Source organism: Thermobia domestica, chromosome 1, assembly GCF_964235325.1.
Source record: "Thermobia domestica chromosome 1, izTheDome1.hap1.1, whole genome shotgun sequence".
Lineage (NCBI taxonomy): Eukaryota > Metazoa > Arthropoda > Insecta > Zygentoma > Lepismatidae > Thermobia > Thermobia domestica.
In genome coordinates this window covers 115,580,322-115,601,150 of record NC_137454.1, presented here as the reverse complement: position 1 = coordinate 115,601,150, position 20,829 = coordinate 115,580,322, and the positions used below count along the sequence as shown (strand labels likewise).

Below are 20,829 nucleotides of genomic sequence, written 5' to 3'. Positions count from 1 at the left end.
TGTTTTCATTTTGTATATATATGTTTGAGTAAACTTATTTACTATACATATTCATTTATTTTAACAGACAAAGCAATAAGGTACGCATAAATATTCTCTGAATAAATCAAAAACCAAACACCACATAATTTGCGATAATTCATTTAATCTTCGTCGCTGTCTTCGCTGATTGGAATATTTTCAACTTCGGAGCCTGTTTTAAATCAAGTAGTGACGAAAGATAAATGAAAATTGTGAACTCTAGCAAAGAAATGTTCGAAATTTTGGCCTTGAGAATCCTAAAATGGTCCAAAAAAATGTGAAAACACGTTTTTTAGTTTAGTTTTTTTTCAATGTTACCATCACTTTTAGACCATGAAAAATATATGTTATGCCTAAGGGTGTTACATTTAAAAAATCAGCGACATGTCCCCTTCAAAACTTTAAAAAAATTTCCAACACGCAAAAAAAAAAAAAAAAAAAGAAAAAGAAAATACACACTTCACATTTACAGCTACATCATGTCTACAATCTGAGACACTTTCAAATTATTTGGATCACCTCCACCAGAATTTAAAACTATTAAATTTTGAGCATATATGATACGATAATTCGGTAAGGGGTGGGGGAAGGGTCAAAACATTCTTTGGGTTGGTTTTAGGTCAAAACTAACATTTTGGGTCAATTACGATCCAATTTGGGTCAAGGGCCGAATTCACTATCTTACTAGGAAAGTTTCATTGTAACAATTCAAATTTTTGTTTGCTGCAGATACAAAATGAAAATTCATTAAAATTTATACAAAAACGTCAAAATAATGGAATGCATAGTATTAGCTAAGTTTATTCTTTTATTTTTCACTTCGTTAACATTTTGTACGTCTGAGTGAGGAACAGCAAAATATTAAAGCTACTCCTGGTATATCCTCTTGAAGTCACAATTATGTATAGAGTCATGGAAGCAGAAGAAGTTATATGGAATCACTGTGTTGTGAGTAGATTTAGATCAAAAGTAGACAATCAAGAACATGCTTTAACCCTTTGTGCTCTTATGTCCGCTGCGATTCGACCCTGTAAGCTAAATTTACCCATTAACTTCTGTGTCGGGATGATCCCGACATTGCAATTTACCATCGTTTGCACTTCGATGTCTTATTTCGGATGATTTGTTTCTATCCTTCACATGGTCCTTTGTTTCACCAACAGCTGGCAAGGACATCTATAACGTTGGCATTCTGAAACGGTTTTTTTTATTCATGTATGTTTTTTTTATGGAAGGAACAAATATGTTGAAGGGGGATGAGAGAGCAGAGACCTTTAGTACCTGTTAGTACCTGTGCCTATAACGGTCGCTATCCATATCCCGTCTAAAACCTATAGCATTCCCTATCCTCTATGCAACCTTCACAGTAGGAAAGAAGTGTTGGTTGCCTACAATAAATCATAAAAGAATACGAAATCATGTGATTTCTCCTTACTATTTTTAGCAAGTTTATTTAGTTCTGTTGTTTTCGGTCTAAGTATTACCATCAGGCGCGCAACCAGAATTTTTTATTGGGAAAAGTTCAAGCTTTAGAGGTGGGGGAAGGTCCATTACTACAACCCATGACGTCTCTCAAGTGTTGAACGGGTATTATTCTGCACCCGAAAAGACAATAAGTAATTGCAAAATATTTCCACTTATATTTTCAGAAAAATGATAGAATTAGATCATTAGTGGACAAACACCGTGTGTGGGGGTTTTCTCGGGGTTCTGTTTCCTCCCACTTTCTTCAATTCACCATTTCATTTATTTCTGATCATCACCGTCTCCTTTAGCCTACACGGCATAGCCGTGGGACGTAAAACTGAAACAAGAGAGAAAGAACTAGGTTGTTTTTATAAGAGAAAGAGTACAGATGAAGTGAAAGAGCAAATTTTCATGCTACATCAATCATTTCCCTGTTAAACAAGTATAGTTTTATTGAGGAAGTGTAAAAAAGTATGCTGTGTTATGCAGGGGCGTATCCAGGACCGACTTCTGGGGGAGGCGGTGGGTTGTCATACTGCTACTTTTAAGGGCTCCAAACTTTGAGATGGGTTTTATTTATATATATAAAATAAGAAAGATTCCTCTTCTGGGGGGGGGGCGATTGCCCCGATCGCCCCCCTAGATCCGCCCCTGGTGTTATGAAGTTCTGGAATGATTGAGTTGATTTTAACGTCCCGTTCAGCAGCGAGGCTATATGAGACGTGAACCTACTGATTAACGTGGAATCCGAACCACATGAGCTCCCGCCGGGAATCGAACACTGGTCTCTCAAGCCAAAGGCGCGTACGCTAACCGCTTATCCACGAAGAAGCTTAAGTTTCGGGGTGGGTCCAGACTCCTCATCCCATGGGTGTGCCCCTGATTATCAATTATTTATCCTGTTTTTAGCCATTGAATCTTAGCGGTTCAATAACTTAAGCAATTGTATCGGTTATATTTCTCCCCAGCTTTTACATTTTAACAATATGAATGGGAAACACATAACTATAAGAATATACACGAACACTTCCTTTTATATTTTATTGACATCGACCTGCAGTAGCTTATTATGTATCTTTTTCTTTACGAAACAAATTACGAACGACATTGTTCTACGTGCTCAGAATTCTATGTATTTTTTCTTTTTCTTTTCTTTTCTTTGTTTCTTTTTTTTAGCATTCAGAATGAGTACTTTAACATAAACTAAACAATTTGCATCATTAGAGCCTCGTTTCAAGCAATTTGGTAGTATATTTTTATTTTATTTTCCATTATTTCGGAGAAAAAGAATAATAAGTTTATCCTTGCTTGGAACAAACTAAATGAAGCTCAACAGTAACTACTTTACAAGTAATACAATATAGTGGAGAAGAAATACAACTATCTAAAGGAGAAAGAAAAAGAAAAAAGTAAACAGATAAACAACAAAGTACGCATTCAACGAATTACCACTGCTTCCCTCTTTTTTTCTCTCTCTCTTCGGTAATTTTCTACTCTTATATCTAGTTTCCTTTCTATTCTTCTTTGTTATCATTGTAATCATGTTTTCTTTTTGGCTTTGTTTGTTTCTCCGAATTCCTCTTCTGCCAACAGAATTCAGCCTCCATTCTCACAAGACCGCCGTGACGGTGAAGTAGTCATTTTGAGCTTTTTTTTTTATTTTTCAATTTGCCAGAAAAAAAGAACTTTGTTCATTCTAGGCGACACAACACCTGCCTTTAATTTCGGCGAGTATTCGAGGACATGTTGCCAGGTATAATTATGTTGCAAATGTTGCTAAATAATACAGTACCTACATTTTTTCGCTAAATATTCAACAAAAAAGTACATACTTTGATGATAACAGTTTCTTACTTTTGCTCTTCATTGACACAGGAAGCAAATTTTAAAAATTGCGTCTTAGCTTTGTTATTTTATTTTTCCTATAAGAATTTCTTGACTTAGTATCACTAAACTTACAAACGCAATGCAAAAGAAGTGACTTTGGTTATGGAGTTTAGATGGAGAACCACATACGTAATTCAATAAATCATTATTAACGTATTTATGTATTTTACTGTGCATTATACATTACTTAAGTTAACTTAAAAAGAAGCAGCAGCTAAGATACAGTATCTACCCTTTAGTCTCATACTACCATAGGCGTAGCCTGAACTTTTCGTATGGGTGTACACAAAAGTTATATAGCACTGTTTTTCATATGGATGTCTATAAGATAATAAAAGAAAAGATTTTGCATACAGGTGAGCACAAAAGTATAAAAAGACATGACTTTTTATATGAATGTGTACAAAGATACTAGAAGCATAATTTTTTATATGGGTATGCACAAAGATAATAAAATCACAACTTTTTATATGGTGTACACAAATGTAATAAAAGCGTAACTTATTATATGGGTATACACAAATGCAATAAAAGCATAACTTTTTTGTATAGGTGTGCACAACAGTAATAAAATTTTGAAAGATGCTAGTCATTTGTCATTGCTTTTGTGCATGTTCATGTTTCAGTCTCGTAAATTCCACAATACCCTACTCGAACACATTCAAGGAGTGTTTACTTTCTTTAATTTCAAGAACCAACAAATTACCCTTCTTCATAAAAGATTTTTATTTTCTTATCCTGCTATGCCTAACATTGGTTTTCTTCACTATGTCTAAGATACGATCGCTGAGTTTCTCTACTGAAGAATTCTAGAAGAATTCTGAGCCCCATAATTCAATATTTTAATTATCCTCTACATAGAAGAATTTTGTGTCTCATAGCATAATTCAAGCCTTCATTTATGATCTATATAGAAGTATCCTAAGTCTCATAACAATTCAAGTTTTCATTTATGCTCTATAGAAGATTTCTGAGTCTCATGACATAATTCAAATTTCTAATTTATGCTCTAAAAAAGAATTCTATGTAACAAAAGAATATAATCCAACTTTTTAATTATACTTTATAGTAGAATTCTAGGTTTCATGAGAATATAATTGAAGTTTTTATTATGCTCTATGTAAGAATTCTGAGTATCATAAGAACATAATTCAAGTCTTTAATTATCAAGTAGAGAAGAATTCCATTCGCATAACAAATTTTAAGTTTTAAATTATGCTTTGTATATACAATTCTGAGTCTCATAATATAATTCAAGTTTTTAATTATACTCTGTTCATTCACATAACACAATTCAAATTTCTGATTATGCTCTATACAAAAGTATTTTGAATTTATAATATAGTTTGTTTTGTTGTGCTCTACATAGAAGAATTCTGAATCTTACAACCATGGGCGGCGATTCGGGAGGCAAAGGGGGCCAGTTGCCTCCCATTTTTTCGAAATGACCAATTAATGTTTATAGTTTCATTTGTTAATGTAAAGTTTTTGTATCTTATTACTGGCTAGAAAAAAGAAAAATGGTGCCATATAATATTTGCCGTTGCTTGAGTACGTATTGGTTGTCTTCCCGTGGAGTTAAGAAAGCTACAAGAATTGGGTTTAATTGTCACGCAAAATTGTCCAGAAATTAACCGATTGGAGTGCAACAATTCCAGCGTACTTTCATTTCTTCTTACAAGGGCTTGATATATTAGGCAGTCGCTTTCAAATTAATTGAGGTATTATTTCACAAGTTATTCTTTAATTCCACAAAAATCGACAGTTGCTAAAATGTCTTCTTCCTAATAATAAGAAATATTGATTAAAAAGAGAGTAATAAGAAACAACTTTTATCTTTTCCACTGTTTTGCAGTGTAATATATGAGTCAAATGGTGTGTTTAGGGGTGTAAGAGTGTATATACAATTAAATTTAGTGAATTCAACATAATTCTAGGTTTTAGGATTATATTGCTTAACTGGAGTTTAAAGTGATTCTAAATATTATTGTGTTTTGATGTGTACCAAGAAAGTGAAAACTGCATCTAATGGCAACGAACATGTTTCGGGAAGCTGCAAAAGTGAATATTTCTTTAAATGTCGTAGCATATGCTTGTAGTATTTAGTGTCTTTCTAAGAGTAAATAACATAAATTTAATCTCATGTGTGGAATTAAAAATATAAGTTGTTCATTAATCCCCTATTACAAAGTAACTTCTACAAAAGAAGCCTCATTATTCATTACTATGAATATTATCGTTTCTATTTATTTGTTTTGTAAATTTGTTATTAAATAATCTGATCACACAATTTTCCAGACAGAATTTGAAGATGTTCATGAGCAAGGAATCAGTTCTCTTCTTACACTTTCGTTGTTTAAAAGTACAAAGCACTAGTACTTACTTGCGTTGCTCTTGTCAATTTACTTAATAAAATATAAAATAAGATATACGGTATCATGTCTTGCCCCCCCCCCCCATTTTTAACGTCCAATCGCCGCCACTGCTTACAACACAATTCAAGTTACTAGTTAAATAATAATTATTATTCATTACATCAATATTAATCAGTGATAGTTTCATGTTATTTGACCGGAATATTTTCAAATCGGAGAGGTGGTTATCGCAATACTAAAAGCAAAGAAACTTTTCAATTCGTTATATAATAACAGGAACAGTTCATTTAATTCATATACATGTCTTCACTTTATCAGAAACATGAGAAGCATGCTCTTAATAACATAACATAGCCTTAGAAACTATAAGCGGCACGCGCTCAAGGGAACATAGAAAAATAAAAAGCAAATACGTTTCAGAAGGAAGGAAGTATATACCCCACTTGAGACATTTTTATGTAAAGTGGCTTGCTTCAACCGTTGTGTTCTATGGTTTCCTCTTCACCTGATTCTCATAAAACAAACAGAGAAGAAGCTCAGTTATTATTTTTGTTAGAGTGTGTAAGGTTGTATCTTATTTGTTGGGTTCAACGAACGCTTTTGCTTCTTAGTTAAATGGTAATAACATAAAACAATAAAGCACACACACTTACAACTTCAACGGTTAATTTTTGTTTATGTATAAATAAAGTCTTTGGAAGACTTTGAGAAAAAATGATAAACGCAAATACATTTTAAGAAAAATTAATGTGTTTACTAATAAAACGAGGCATAACTTTCAATGTTCTAATATAAACTGACAGAAACACATTACTTTTTTTTTCAACAGTCTCTCTCTCTCTCTCTCTCTCTTGAAATACATACATATTTTGGGATGTCACTCGTTATCAATTTTGTGACACACTTCAATTTATTTATGATTTAAAAAGCAAGAAAGATTTCATGTTTTTTGGCCTTTATTTATAGATAGTAATAATTAAATATCGTTCCACGCCAATGCATGCAACTTTTTGAGTCAATTCATTACTTCTTGAGTGAAACTGCTGATTTACTGGTCTGCAATATATTAGATATTGTTACGAAGCTTTTATCATGAGACTACCACACAAGATACAGTGTTTGCCAGTGGAGCATATAGCTCAGCTGTGAAATGTTAAGTACGGTAATGGAGATATTGCAAATCTTTGTGGTATGCCAGACAAGTGAAATATGGGCGACTGTTATGTAGTGCTGTGTTACAATCCTTATCGTTGCCTTGATCTGAAGGCAAAATAGTTTCATCTTATAATATTCAATTCAATAGTACATTTGTTCAATTCAATCACTATGGTATGGATCAAAGGTGCTCACAGACAGTTTTCAGGGGAGCAGTTAAAACAGAATTAACAAGCATAAATGCTAGTTCGTACAAGATTAACGAAAGGAATAAAGTAATGACCAGCAAACGTATGAAAAACTGAATGCTAAAGTCATTTGAGTTGTAAAATATGTAAATTTTAATTTAATAAATAATAAACAATATTGACAGTACTCTAATAATAAACAGAAAATAAACAATAAACAATAATTTGATGCTAATTTCTAGTCAGGTGTATTCAGTCAGTTTAGAAAGAGTCTGATTATCTTGTCAGTTCTTTTCTGAAACATGGTGCATCCTTATAAACGGGCTAAAACCTATAATTCTTATTACAAAATATCTGATGCGGACTAAGCTGACTAAGAAGTATGTAGGGCTGTTCCGATAATCGAGTAATCGATAACAATTCGATAACATTTCAAAACCGTTTCATCGATAAAGAATTTTAATTTTATCGAATTATCGAACTTTCGAGACCCTCGAAATGATTGAGACTCACGAAATGTTCGAGATTCACGAAATGTTCGAGACTCCCGAAATGATCGAGACTCCCGAAATGTTCGGGACTCTCGAAGTGTTCGAGGCACACGAAATGTAAGAAACATTAGACAACTTCGAGACACTCGAACTGTTCGAGAATCTCGAATTGTTTGAAAGCAGCAAATACAGAAATATATCAATATGATCGCATTTGTCGAGTCGCTTGAATATTTAGAAAAGTTCGGGATTATCGGAGTGTTCGAAAGAAACGATGTATTCGAGGATATCATAGTTGTATATAATATGTATTACATATATGCAGAGTGTTCATTTTATAACTTCTCTCTTAGCAATGTAGTGAAGGAAAAGTTTTTCCCCCACAGATCTGTACAAGGTTTAAGCAGTCTGTCAGAAAAGAGAAAGAGGAAGAGAAAAAATGCATTACCCGAATGGAATTGGAATCCAAGACAACGTTAGTCTACTAATAGTCACTTTGCCGATTGCGTCAATAACGGGGCAGGCAGAAAAATAATTTTACATATGATTTCGACAAATACAACTTTGCAATAACTTATCAGATGAAAAAAATTGTCTGACTAGTTTGGCTGCAAGAAGAAATCATTGGAGAGGTGAAGGAGCCGAACTGTTCATCACTACTTTTGATAATACCCGAAACTTCGATAATACCCGAAACTTCGATAATACTCGAAATATCGATAATACCCAAAACTTCGATAATACTCGAAATGTTGATAATACCCGAAACTTCGATAATACTCGAAATGTCGATAATACTCGAAATTTCGATAATACCCGAAACTTCGATAATACTTGAAATTTCGATAATACCTGAAACTTCGATAATACTCGAAATTTCGATAATACCCGAAACTTCGATAATTTCAGATACTCGAACGATTTCGAGTAACCGATGACAACTCGATAAATTTTCACTCCCGAAGTTCGATGGGTCTTCAGCCTTATCGAACACCCCTAGAAGTACGTTCACTATTTTATAAACGGCCAGCATTGTGTAAAACTCCCAGGGTCTTTGTAAAAGCTGAATTCACAAAAAGCTTACAACATACACACTGACATTATATTAAACAAAAATATTTAATTCTCCGTCTGTTGACTTTCAAATAATTCAAATTTTTTGATTTCGATTTTAAGATTAGTCAGTGTTTAGGTGGAGCGGGAAATATCAAAATGTCGTATAGTGGAATATTTGTCAGACAATGTTGAAACCAGTATGAAATGGAGATCGCTTAACTTCTTAATCCGTAAGGTTAAGTCGCAGTATTTTTTTCAACTTTATCACTGAGATGAGCATAAACTTTGCTGGGATTGAAATTTAGTTGTTAGTTGGGTAAGAAGGAAAAATAAATTCGTTGAAAATGCTTCTAGTTTGTATTCTTACATTCACAATCGTTTGGTCGTGAAAATTTATTGTTGTCATTGTGCAGCGCTTTTGGAGCAACGCAAGAAAGCGAGTTTGACGCATGAATACTACAGGATATTCAGAGAATAAACACAAGAACTAGCTCAGTTGCTAGTTCATAAATACAGACCAATTATCCGCAATTAAAATAACAGCAAGAATTTATCCACATGTAGCTGATGAATTTGTCAAAATATATTGGAATGTTATTAGCTACAAAAGTTGAAGACCTTCTGGGACGAGTCTATGAGTGATATACTTGTATGATGGTTTATTATCATCATTTGTCAGTACTAAGCTTCGTTACTGCCAACTGGACAACCAACAGCCGTATGGATTGTAGTAGATATGTTACCGATTTTATTTATTCATTCATTTATTTTTGCAATTAATCAATAAAGTATGCAGCAAAATGAAGGAGTTGCGCTAAAATTAACTAAAGATGTATACCTACACAATATTCACTTTCATGACAAAACTTGAACTATGATACAAATATTGCAAAATATTCTCTTTCTCTTGTACTTATTATGTTAAATTAATACAACTTTTTCTTTCTAGTGAAATTATGAATAGTTATTTCATGCTACTGAACTCTTCTTTCAGCAAACAGCAAATTAAACCATTAAAAAAAACTACACACATAAAACCAATTATCTAATAGATAATACTTACAACAAATTCAAACTATGAAGATCTTTAAATGTATCTTTCCGGATACAAGAAATTTCATTGGCATTCAGTAACCTGAAATACAAGGTAAAACAATTAGATAAACAAAACACAATAGCATGCTCAGAAAACAACAAAACATTAATGTTGTTAAACATTGAAAACATTAAACAGAACACTAGGTTGCAAACTCATATTTTAAACACAGACATGCTAAAATTAACACGTAGGAGTATTTATGGATTAACTAAGTTTACGCTTTGAAATCTTCAGAATTTCTTCTAAAAATCAGAACGAAATTTTTGGAATTATGGAATCAGGCTAACTTTAAAATTTTTAATTTCATTTGTTCGAATGTCACCTCTGAATATAAACGCGAAAGTATATTCATATATTTGTAATTTTTCTTTCTCCGAAAATCGTTAAGTTCTTATGCATTTTGCTAAAGAAAGCACTTATTCAAATATATGTTTAAATGTACCATGGGTGTATGCAGTATGAGTTAATAGCTAGTATACGAAAAGTGTAGTGTTTCTCGAGGCCAAGTGGTTTGAATGTCTGCTCTCTGTGCGGATGCTCCCGGATCTGATGCCTGATGGGAGTGTTTGCCACGAATACAAACTTTAGTAATATCACATTTGAAACAGTATGCACCGTCACATGTAGCTTCAATCCTGAAAAGGGACGTTAAACTGCAATCAATTAACAAAAAGAAAAATGTTCAGAGACGCATACGGTGGCTAATAATAATAATAATAATAATAATAATAATAATAATAATAATAATAATAATAATAATAATAATAATAATAATAATAATAATAATAATAATAATAATAATAATACAATGAAAATATGAGAAAACATCAATATTTCTTTTATCATATTAGTACCTATTGTACTGTGCTGTAGTCTGTATTGTAAAATTTGTATTTTGTATGTTCAATATTCTTCGTTTTTACCAGTATTAAGAGAAAACTGTATGATATGCTGTACAAGTTGTTGCGCACAAACAAGGGTGAGCAAATAAGATTATCCAAACTGTATGATGATGAGAAATACACATTCCCTAAGTGGTACACGAACCGCAACTAATATCAATCTAAAGGCGCACCAAAAGAAACGTACTCATACGCGCCTTTGGCGCCGGAGATCCAAACTCGATTCCCGGCGGGAGCTTGGATCCCACGTTAAGCTGTAGGTCCATGTCTGATATAGCCTCGCTGCTGAAAGGGACGCTAAATTCAAAATCAAATCAAAGAGTAGAGCGCTCACCTCCGGTGCTTGGGGTCCCTGGCTTGATCCCAGCTCGCGCCGTGTGGACTTTGTGGTGGATAAGCACCGTGCTCGTGGGTTTTCTCGGGGTTCTCCCGTTTCCTCCCACTTTCTTCATTCCACCATTTTACTCATCTCTCATCACCGTCTCCTTTAGCTTAACCGGCATAAACGTGGGACGTAAAACTTAAAGATTTCATTTCATTTTCATTTTCAAATCAAAGAAACGAGGCCCTACATAATTTTCAAAACACTAAAAGTATGCATTATCGCTAACACAGGAATAATTTTATGTGTGTATATAAAAATATACAGATTAATGTATTATTTATTATGTATACATGACACTTTTTTATAGTACACCAAATATTTCGTATCATTTTGTTTCGTTAAAATATTTGAAATATTAGGGAATAAATATGAAGCATAAAACTGAAAGATTTCATTTCATTTATAACTAATATACAACCGGAATACATACAGTTGTACAGCTACTTTTTACACTTTTACTGATATAAGAAATGGTAGGAAAAAGGAGGACACTAAAAATATTTTTTAAAGGCGGGATAGGATGATTGGACATATTGTGAGACATGGAGGAATCACGCTGTTACAGATGAGTCGTAGAAGGTAAAATATCTAGAAGAAGGCCTCGGTTGGTTTGGTTTGATTTAATTTACAGTTTAGTGTTCCTTTCAGCAGCGAAGCTACTCATATATGAGACGTGGACCTACAGATTAACGAGGGGTCTGAACAACGTGAGATCCCGCCAGGAATCGACCCCGAGTCTCCCACGCCAAAGGCATGTATGCTAGCCCCTTAGCCACGAGGAAGCTAAAGGCCTCGATTGAAGAAAAGATACAAGGAAATTAAAAAAAAAAATCTGACTCAGATTAGAGAAGGATAGAAAGCTGCCTCAAACTAATCGACAACTTGCTGACCTGAAAAAAAAATACTTTTTCTTTTTAAATAGTAATAGTTAGGGTATATGACGAAATAGTAGACCTTATAACAAATAGATTGTTAATTGTCGTAATAATAAATATACTGCATTTTGAAAATAAATACACAGCTAAAATTGATACATTATAAGTTTGCCAAAACTCTCATATATAACTCTCACATTGAAAAACAACAACAAAAAAATTAACAATAAAAGCAATCGTCTCTAATGAATAACACACAAGCATTTTCTAATAAATCCATGTAAAAGAAAAGAAAAACAATTATTCACTTACAGCAATTGAAGGGATGTCAGTCCATGGAAAATCCCAGCAGGAAGATCGGTTATTTTATTCCCATACAATACTCTAAAAGATAAGAAGATACAATGGTAAATAATTGACTATTTCAATTGACTGCATTATTTATAAAATAACTAGCTGATATGTCCGTTGCTTGTACGGGCTGAATAAGTTTATGGGAAATATTTGAATCCCCTTACCCTTAGAACATTTAGTTCAATGACAGTGTAATGATAAAAATACAGAAGATGCTCTACTTTTGGCACAAATATTGAAATACCCTACCTCCACAGAATACGTCTTTAATCAAATTAATATGATTTAAAAATCCAGTTTGAAGTGGGTACTAACTATCTTCCAAAAGTCATTTCAAACGGATCAGATGTTTTCACACCCTGAAAACCAGAATTCAACACAAGCCTCAGTCATTTTTGACATTTTATTTTTCACCTACTTCCTCCCCTGCTGATGGGGATGAACTTTGACCAGGCACGCACCAAGAATTTTTTGTTGGGAGTCCAATACTACATTGAACGAGTATTACCCTGTACCCGATAAGTAACTGTAAAATACTTCTATCTACGTTTTCAGAAAAAAAAAATGATAGAACTAGATCGTTTTTATGAGAGAAAGAGTACAGATGAAGCATAAAATCAAATGTTCATGTTACAACAATCATTTCCCTATTACGTAGTATTTGGTTTTATTAAGAAAGTGTACAAACGTATGTTGAGTTAGGAAAGTTTGGGAGGATCCGAACTGGATTCCTCCTAACTCCGCTGGATTCCTCCGTGAGTGAACCCCTGACTTGGACTTAAAAGACATTGGGAGCGTTACTGTTCATTTCAGCGAAAACTATGGATTGCACACTAATATCAGTCGTTTTGCATTATTTTTCCGTGTCACTCCTTCCAACTCTCACCCCTCGGGTGTCTCATTCCCACAGTATTTTTTTCCAGATTAAACATCATTTGTCTACCATGTTTGATTAAAATTGCTCCAGACGATTCAGAGTTACATTGATGAACCCAAACTATGGATTCGATTCTAATATCAATGATTTAAGATATTTTATGTTCTCCCCTTCTCATGCCATGACGATGGGGGCTTAACTTTAACGATATTGGAAGTGTAATTTATTAACCTCAGCGATTTCCAGAACTATGGATTCGACATTAATGTCGGTTGTTTTCAATTATTTTTACATGTCAACCCCTTTCTACCACTCTACGGGTGCTAATAGAAAATAAACTTACAATTAAATCTGTAGGGAGTGTTACTAATCAACCTAAGAACTTCGAAAACTATGGATTCGATACTAATATCGGTCGCCTTTGATTATTTGCTTCACGTCATCATTCCCTCCTCCACAGGGGAACTAACGTTGGCTGAACGTACAGTCTTAAAGTTGCACCCGCCATGACAAAAACAGTGTAACGATAACACGGTCAGGGTTACTAAGGATACATAGTTTCAGGTAATGATACTTGAAACAAAATCTTTAAGAAAGGATTCATAGAAACGTTAAATATCTTGACACATCAACAAGACTACAAATGTAATAGCTGAGTGAATATATATTTACTAAACCAAATTACTAGTTCAACCAAATTACTAGTTGATGCTCTTGCTGTTAACCAAGGATATTTTTCAATTGATCGAATTTTCTTCTATAGATCCGATTTATTTATTCTGTGTATTTCTCATTCTGAATCATTCTAACTATGGCAAGTAAAGATAGTAAGGCAAGTCTCACTGCTTCTTTGAAGAATGTTGATAAGGAAAAGTCAACGGTTTGGGGGGATAATGGTTTATTATATAATCCCTCAATTTCTCTTCACGAGAAAAATCTCTATGCCGTGGGTTGTATCCCTCAAAACCATAACACTGATAATTAGTGCAAATAGATAATTGAAAGATAAAACAAGCTAAGTTGTATGACCATTAGCAGTACTAACCTCAAAACACAACAACTTGCTTAAATATGCGGCTGATTCTGTTCGGTACATGCACAGACTTATTTAGGAGATTACTCATAATAAATATAACCTTGTTCTGATTATTTTTCTTAATCAACCTGAACATATTATTATACTTTTAAAAAAGCCACTCGGGCGCATATATAATATTCATGTAGAACAATAGAACAAGTAACTGATGCGAGCAGTCCAGGTTTCGATTACCGGTGCGGGCACTCGGTCGAAAAAGTGTTTTAAAAAAGCTTTTTCAGGTCAGCCATCCTGAATGAGGTTTTCCTGAGTTTTCCTTCTTCACACTAGGCAAATGCCGGGGTGGTACCTAAGTCCCAGGCCACTGCCTTCCTTCCCTTTCCCTGGACAGTGTGCTCGCCGAGGGATGTTATTCCTCATACGTGACGGGCTAAATGGCCTTAGATACCAGAAGCCTAGAAATCTAAATCCTAAGAACAATTAAGTTACCAGCCATCTGGGTGGTTTAATGTTTGACCCAATATTAAATATGATTTACACATTCAACGTAAAATAACTTCAAGTATGTATATGATTCTTATCACAGAAATTTGATTAGATTCAAATTTGTGCTCTCCATTTTCTCGAAAACCAAACCCACATGCAAGGAATTTCACCTCTGGCAACACTGCACACAAGTGCTAACGTCATTAGTAAACAATGAAATTAGTTTACAATCTTACCATCTCATCTGCACATACATGTCAAAAAAGTAATAGACAACATATCATAAACGTACGGCTTCCATTTTTACTGACATTTGTGCTGCATCGCCCTCACACTTATAACACTTTTATGTATTATAACTAAATACACAGCTACAATTGAATAAAAAACCAGTAACCTTCTTCATTATATACGAGAATATATTAGTTTTAATGTTTCGACTAATACTTACAAGGAGGTAAGTGATTTTAGCCCTAGGAAGGCATCGGCAGCTATCTTTGTTATCTGATTGTTACTCAAATCGCTGAAATGAAAGGCAAAACAATTATCAAATTTGAATTTTAGTGTATATATATATATATATATATATATATATATATATATATATATATATATATATATATATATATATATATATATATATATATATATATTGCTATTTTTATAATAGTATTTTTATAATAATATTGCAATCTGAGTTTATTACAAAATTGAACGTTAGCAATAACCAATTTTGGAAAAAGAAAGAAAATATGCAACGTCTTCCGTCTATAACATCTATATATTAGCCTTAACTTGGTTATGTTAGAATTTCTGAAACTAATTAAAACGTAGTTTACTCATTAAATGTTCAATGATAACACTCAAGATATAATATACTTAAACTGATGTATTTTCCGAAGATTTTCTGCATTTACCTCTTTATTTTTCACAAAATTCCTTCTTTATAATTGAGAATACATCCATTATTAATGACTTCTTTACGAACTATGTCAGAACTGTCAAAAAAAAAAAAAAAGTTTATACATGTCTGGTCACAAAATTTAACAAGTTCAATGTTCAGGTCTGGCCATTGAAGAAATTGCCATCATACGTTACAGACTGTTGTCCATATCAACATATACATATTTACAAATGTTATCGTTATACATCAGACATTTTTTATTTTTATCTAGATTACACATATAGTAACACTAGATTAAAAAGTAATTATCTCGTAACTGATACAGTTACCCATACGTCCCGGTATTTTTGACGTCGTATCAGTAGAAAATAATAAATAATATAGGGTTATTCAAAAAGCGTGCCGGTTTTGGATCGTCTGGCAAATTTTTGTTTCTCGGTTGCCTACATTGTTTTCTATTGTTGCTCTGCCCACAAACTGGTGGCCGCGGTGGCTCAGTGGTTGAGCGTTCACCTCTGGTGCTTGGGGTCCCGGGTTCGATCCCAGCCCCCGCCAAGTGAACTTTATGGTGGACAAACACCGTGTGCGTGGGATTCCTCGGGGTTCTCCCGTTTCCTCCCACTTTCTTCATTCCACCATTTCATTCATTACTCATCATCACCGTCTCCTTTAGCCTAACCGGCATAACCGTGGGACGTAAAACTCAAAGATTTCATTTCATTTCATTTCTACCCACAAACATTCTGATTGTCTCCTTAATCTGAATTTTTCGCATTTCTTCAGTCTGTGTCTAGCCATGGAGCAGTTTACTATAGCGCAACGTGTGCTAATTGTGAAAACTTTTTATCAGTACGGAGAAAGTTATGCAGCAACTGTTAGGCGCGGTTCTAGGGCGAAATGAGGCACTGAATGAATCAACAGATCGCAGACTTATGAAAAAGTTCATTGAAACGGGTTCAACATTAAAAGTCCTGGCCGTCAACGTAGAGGTCGTTCTGAGCAAAACATTGCGGTATCAGGCAGTCATAGCTAATTTCACGAACAGAGTTATTGCATGCCAGCGCTGTAGAGGAGGTCATATGCCCGAAGTAATTCACACATACCTGAAATCGGAATGTGTGATGAACATGTTTATGAATTTTGTTAGTGTGTTTCGAAAAAACAAAGTTCCTAATTTGATGTAACAAAACCGGCGCGTTTTTTGAATAACCCTCTATAATGCACTTCATATAAATTTCAAATTTGGTTAAAGAAAAAAGTTCTAAAAATCTAAATTGGAATTATTATTATTTCATACAGTGCGTTATCCACAAAGTCTCGGTTTGAGAACTGCAGCGTCTCTTAGTTTATTTAATAAGAATGTATTTGTACTTGAAAATATGAATTACATAACGCATGCTCAACACGTATAGAGACAGGTGACTATTAACCTATATAATAATCCAAAAAAGAGAGGCGAAAGAAGAAGATGATTTCATTTTGCATTCTTCTGTTAGTCAATGCTAAACTACTATCATCACTAAAAATATTAACCAAAAAAAAGCATGTTTCTCTTTCAAGAAAACATTCCTTTTCTGAAAGGAGGTGGAGCTGTTAGTTGAGTGAAACTAAAAATTTAAGTGTAAAATTAATGTTATTCACGACAACCTCAGTACCGCCCCCTTTTTAAGTTAATGTTCATCCCACAATATAAAACCTTCTTCTTCTTCTTTTCGTTTTTAAAGATATTTTTTCGATGACATGTTTGGATAATTTCCTTTTTCCTAAACGCTAAAGAAAGAGAACTGACTGTAGATAAGTATGTACAGCATATGCGAAGATGATACCACCTCCTCTTTTCTCATTCAACATTTAAATAACAGGTTACTGAAAGGAATTGATTTCATCACTTCTCCCCTTTATTCTCTTTTGTCTAAAAAGTTTTTTTTCTTTTCAATTTTAATCTTCTTTAATCTTATTCCATTTTCTTTTATTAGTTCTTATAGCTATCCACAAAAATTCGTTTACCTGTTTGTTGTTTCCTTTCACTTTTCAGTTTTTTAAAAAAATCTATTATTTAAAATTATAGCAGAAGAGTTAAATTGAAAGATGCAAATACAAACATGTTGCATGTGAAGTTTCTATAAGAATTTTTACAATTATTTTCTTTATAAATGTGTACAGACTGACATTCAAAAACCCGATCATTGATAAATCCGGTCCTTTCAGATTTCCGGCATCGATTTCGGAAGCGTGTTTTCAAATTCAGCGCTTGGTCGCGCCACTGTTTTCTGGAGGTGCCATTTAAGTTTTGATGGCGCTGTAGTCGCTAATCACTTGTTGGGTCTTGCTTCCACATGCTAACAGGCATTCCTGCTCATATTTCTATCATTTTATCATTCATTTGCTGAATTTTCTTTCTTTAAAGGACTATACAGGTAGTCAATTCCTGTTAAATAACCCCCCAAAAATCCAACATTTTCTTATGTCTGGTACTCCTCTGGTACGGAGGTTGCCGAATTTTTTAATGTCAACTTGTACTGTATTTTCATCTAGTTGGTGGACAACACTATAAATCCTAGAGTATCCGGATGGTCATTACTTGAACCCATGCCTCTGATACAAGAAAAAATGTATCCTTGATTTAATTTCCTTGTCAAAAGAAATTGTGCTCAAAACTTTTCATTCGGAAATTTGAACAATGAAAATAAAAATTTGCAGTTTACTTGAAATGCGATCTTAAACGGCAGTTTGTGTTTATTTCTGTATATTCTAAAAACTTTCATACGTTCACTTAATTCGTATACGCTCAATGCTTTCTCTTCTTTTATTATAAATTCATTTTGTACATTTTTATTTTGTACAGCGTGGATGAATTAAAAATGTCACATCAATGGTTCACAAGCTGTATAAAATCGGTATTTGGTGTGACATCATCATCTGATAACGTTTTATTATCTCTGCAAAACACGAATTCTTTAAATACTTTATTTGGTTGTAATTGTGCAAGAAACTTCACATTTTATCTTTCAAACTTTACAACAAACTTCACATTTCGCCTTCCAAACTTTGTAACATGTAGGTGTTTCTCGCTCATGTTGTAAGAGATCTTTGATTCTCGTGAGAAGTTAATTAATTTCTGCACTTTTTAAACTAATTTTCTTATCTATGAGAGAAAACCTCTCATCTACAAAATGGCTTCTTAGCTACTAGTTTTAGCAAGTGAGAAAGCATTCGCAAAAACAAACATTTTTCGAGATTCATTGTGATGTGGGTTATTTGTATTTTCGATAGTTATGCTCAGTTCTTCTTATAAAGAACGATTTGTTCATCCTAAGTTACACACTTGGTCACCTGATTTATAGCCACTGTTTTCGAGTGCTTCTATCACTGACTACAAGCTGGATGTAATCTTTGGTTTGCCGAAATCAGAATAAATTGATTACATCTATTTCCTACACAATCCTTGAGCTATTATTACAAGCACTAATTAATAAGCACCCATTGTATGCTCATTTTTGTCAAAGGAAATAAGTCCATTGATTTTCTTTTCATCAAATGATATAACTGTGTACTTTTGTAGTTCTACCATCGTTTTTCCTCTTGTCTTACAAAATATACGATAACATTTACACACAGAAAAACACACAACATGTATAACAAATTAACTAAATGTTTTGAGAAAAAGAAAATGTAGAAAATCTACAACACAAATACAACTAATAACCTATCAACTGAGAAGGCGTGAGAATGGTATCTTGTTCGGAAAGTCAGTGATTTGGTGTCGAAGATGACGTCTCACGAAGAAACAGGCTGCGTGTAGTTTTACCTTCATGGAAACGTCGCCTTTAAACGCCAAGAACACTGTTCCTTAGCACAGAACTAGAAGTAACGATAGCGGTTAAAAGAACTTGCAGAAACCTTCAGTTTCAAAATTGTGTCTCCAATTATATAAATGCTGGTCTTTGAGCTTGCCTTCAGTTCAATCTGGCAACCCTATTGATCATATAGGGTTGAACTTCTATATATTTTCCATTAAAAACAAATAACTTTTTCTACAACGTTATAACAGACATACCTACCTAACGTATCTATCCAACGATGAAATAACACATTTATATCAAGCATCAGAATTTTTTGAGTGAGGTTTTTGAGCAAGAGTTTGATCAAAAACTTCTTGCAAAATTTGTTTAAATACTACATATTCATGGCACCTTCCTTTCCAGATGATCTCAACAACACTGCAGCAATAAGAAGAACATGCTAGACTAATCTTTATATATCTGTAGTTTAATGGTTTTAGTTAACTTATGATCTTGTAGCAGGTGTAGCAGTAGCAGGTAGGCAATGAGCAGGTAGAGTTTAAAAATCTATTGGTACAGTTATACTTACATTCTGTGAAGTCTCTTGTAAGGGGCGAATGCTTTGGCAGGTATTTCAGAAATGTCGTTCTGTTCTAAACGTCTGAAAGACAAAAACAAGAAACATGATCATTATCGAGCATTATGTAAGCTGTGTAGTAACATGTTTACGATATAGATATTTATTTTCTTAATTAAAACACTAAGTGGACGTTTATCTAAGATTTAAAAGTATGGAAATTTAATCTGTTTTTACGAACACATGAACGCACGGATCAGAATACACTCGACAATAAAATATCTCACAGATACCGTACGTCCTTAGTGCGTCTTTTAAGCAAACCATAGCAAATGCAGGCTGTATATGAGTAATTACTTTAAACTCTTCCAGACAGAGTTCGTTCACTAGAGAAGTCCCCTATCTTAAGATACAGTGACCAAGTTATAGTGATGGCTACTTTAACAAGAAAGCAACCATGATAGTAATTCACTATAAAGGGATAATGGGTTTATAGATACTATTTTAAGATAGATTCGGTAATTAATCAAATGCACGTTTGAATCAATATATGATAATATTGTGCTCTCAGTATTATACGTACGAAGTCCAGCAGAAAAATGTATACACTCTTTGTCATCCTGTATCACGACACTGATATTGACAATATTGTTCTCAAATTTAAGCATATTGTAGTATGGTTTTTCGCCAACAGATGTCGGCATTATCAATTGTTTTCAGTTAAAATTAGTCTAGTTGTAGTACGGTTTTTCGCTTAACAGAAGTCAGTACTGTCAGCACGATTAGTGAGATAAGAAATGGCGGGAGCATGCTTGACGTTCGAGCAGCTTAAGTACGTTTTGAAGTGTTTTATCAGGTTTGAGAGTGCCATCGGAAGTGCAGCGCCAGTGGAGAGGGGAGTTTGGTACTGAA

The 20,829-nt window shown here is 33.7% G+C and overlaps 1 protein-coding gene across 4 annotated transcripts in view; it reads right to left on the bottom strand.

The window, feature by feature from the left end:
• The window catches only part of sli (slit guidance ligand), an 833,494-nt gene that overhangs the window by 98,492 nt on the left and 714,173 nt on the right, over positions 1 to 20,829 (bottom strand). For all 4 annotated transcript variants that reach the window (XM_081762100.1, XM_081762119.1, XM_081762110.1 and 1 more), the window contains 4 exons: positions 19,930 to 20,001; positions 15,106 to 15,177; positions 12,214 to 12,285; positions 9,704 to 9,775 (listed from right to left, as the gene is read on the bottom strand). In XM_081762100.1, the coding sequence (XP_081618226.1) occupies positions 9,704 to 9,775; positions 12,214 to 12,285; positions 15,106 to 15,177; positions 19,930 to 20,001 (288 nt within the window). The remainder of the gene's footprint in view (positions 1 to 9,703; positions 9,776 to 12,213; positions 12,286 to 15,105; positions 15,178 to 19,929; positions 20,002 to 20,829) is intronic.